This window comes from Egretta garzetta, unplaced genomic scaffold, assembly GCF_000687185.1.
Source record: "Egretta garzetta isolate BGI_Z169 unplaced genomic scaffold, ASM68718v1 scaffold271, whole genome shotgun sequence".
NCBI lineage: Eukaryota > Metazoa > Chordata > Aves > Pelecaniformes > Ardeidae > Egretta > Egretta garzetta.
This window is the reverse complement of record NW_009258669.1, coordinates 40,816-43,129: the sequence shown is the minus strand read 5'-3', so window position 1 is coordinate 43,129 and position 2,314 is coordinate 40,816. Positions and strand designations below refer to the sequence as shown.

The 2,314-nt window shown below is 48.2% G+C and overlaps 1 protein-coding gene across 2 annotated transcripts in view; it reads left to right on the top strand.

The window, feature by feature from the left end:
* Positions 1–1,496: 1,496 nt before the first annotated feature.
* Positions 1,497–2,314, top strand: part of TRIM14 (tripartite motif containing 14) — a 10,224-nt gene continuing 9,406 nt past the window's right edge. For both annotated transcript variants that reach the window (XM_035888490.1, XM_035888489.1), the window contains exon 1: positions 1,497–1,598. In XM_035888490.1, coding sequence (XP_035744383.1) covers positions 1,509–1,598 — 90 coding nt within the window. In that variant the 5' untranslated portion in view covers positions 1,497–1,508. The remainder of the gene's footprint in view (positions 1,599–2,314) is intronic.

The following is a 2,314-nucleotide window of genomic DNA, read 5'->3' as shown; positions in this document are numbered from 1 at the left end:
CCCTTGGTGTGTGTCCTGTGAGCCTGACTAGAGCTAGGAGTCTCATCTCTCAGAAATCCTTGCTTTTACGGTGTTTTCACTTGAGTGAGTTGGGGCATCTAGGCAATCCCTAAAGGAATGCTTTTGGAGTTGGTTCCTCTGGGTGAGTGACGTGGGTTGCCTGCCAGTGCCGCAGACCCAGTGTGTCCACTGCTAGGAAGCAGCTCTTTCATTTACCTCTGTAAAGAAAGTAATGCTTAACCAGAAGTGCTTGGGGCTGGTCTAAGTATTTGCAGATGGTCGCTTTTGTGAGGGAGTGAGTGCTTGAGGTGATGCATTTTATTAGCAGAGAAGGAAGATTGGGTTTTGCTTTGTGGTCTTTGTCAGTCTTTGAGGAATGGAATGAGATCTAGGCTGCAGAAAAATTGAGGAAGGCTGATAGCTAGTAGAACTACTGACCAAACTGGAAAATTGTGGCTGGAATGGATGGCTCCATGCGGGAACATTCCTCTACTTGCATGGATGTGCCTGTGCCAAGGGACTTCCAGATGGAAGCTTGCTGGGAGTCCATTTTCTTCTGACTGTCATAAATGAAAAATAGTGTGTGTCTTCAAAGGAGACACATCAGAAATGCAGACTGTTGCCCGTGAAGCAATACGTCTGCTCAGTTTGTCAGCCCTGCAGAGTTTAAATGCCATGCTGACCTGGGGAAGTTGCAGCGAGCTGGTACATGTACGTGGTACAGAACAGGGCACTGATAACAGCTACACCTCTGGAGCTAGCTTATCTGGTATTTACTGAGAGAGTCTGTTACAACACTAGTGCACTGAGAGCGTGGGGCTGCATTGCCTGGATCTTTCATGGTATTAATGACAAAAATGCATCACAAAGTGCACCAAGACTGTTCAACCTTCTGGACAGAGGACAGCCTGATTTCAGAGTGCTGCGGGTGAGCAACTGTGGGGCTAGACACAGCAGAACATTTCCTCAGTGCATCTCAGGGCACACCAGATGCTGTGTGCCAAACTGGTAATATTTGTTGTTGCAGGCATTCAGACTACAGCATCACTGTAGTGACAGTGGGGTATTCCTGATTTCTTTTTTGTACGCGGGGAAGCATCCTGAACATTCACTGCATTTTGGCTCTAGACAGAGCCTCCCACTGGTCCTCTGAATAAAAGTACTTGGTTAGCTTGCCCTTCAGCCGCCCAATGCATGAGGATACAGTCTTGAAATGCACCCTGCTGTAGATAAAGATGAAAAAGGTTTTTTCGCCATAGGTTTCCCTGTTTTCTTATGAAGGTGGTACTAATTTGTACAGCTCTCCAAATTGTACCGGTATAACCACCAGGAGCAGGTGAAACGTTGAAATCCTTACGTTTCATCACTACTGGTCTTAATAAGCCTCATAAACTGGGTGTTTCAGTAACATACTCCCCTATATGGAAAGGAAGCTGGATACCAGTTTCTGTTTTTACAGATGTTGTTATGAAACTGTTTTATTTTGTTTCGTTGCTGTATAGGAACTCATGACATTGTGTTTGAAGGATCTAGAAGAGAGAAAGGAGCGAGAAGCTGGTAACAGAAGGAGCATAGAGCAGGCTGCTAATGATTTGAAGGTAAAGTGTGGTTTGCTTCTCCACTGGATGGTCATTATCCATACTTTTGCTTTCTCTGCACTTATTCAAAGACCCAGGCAGCTACTACTTCTCAGGAAAAGAGTGGTGTGACAGCATCAGTGGACAAGGGAAAACCAACAGACGTCATCTATCTGGACTTCTGCAAAGCCTTTGACACGGTCCCCCACAACATCCTTCCCTCTAAATTGGAGAGCTATGGATTTGATGGGTGGACTGTTTGGTGGATAAGGAACTGGCTGGATGGTCGCGTCCAGAGGGTAGTGGTCAATGGCTCGATGTCCGGATGGAGACCGGTGACGAGTGGTGTCCCTCAGGGGTCCGTACTGGGACCGGTGCTGTTTAATGTTTTCATCAATGACTTAGACAGCGAGATCGAGTGCACCCTCAGCAAGTTTGCAGATGACACCAAGCTGAGTGGTGCGGTTGACACACCAGAAGGACGGGATGTCATCGAGAGAGACCTGGACAGGCTGGAGAGGTGGGCCTGTGTGAACCTCATGAGGTTCAACAAGGCCAAGTGCAAGGTCCTGCACCTGGGTCGGGGTAACCCCCAGTATCAGTACAGGCTGGGGGAAGAAAGGATCGAGAGCAGCCCTGCTGAGAGGGACTTGGGGGTGCTGGTGGGTGAAAAGCTGGACATGAGCTGGCAATGTGCGCTGGCAGCCCAGAAGGCCAACCGTACTCTGGGCTGCATC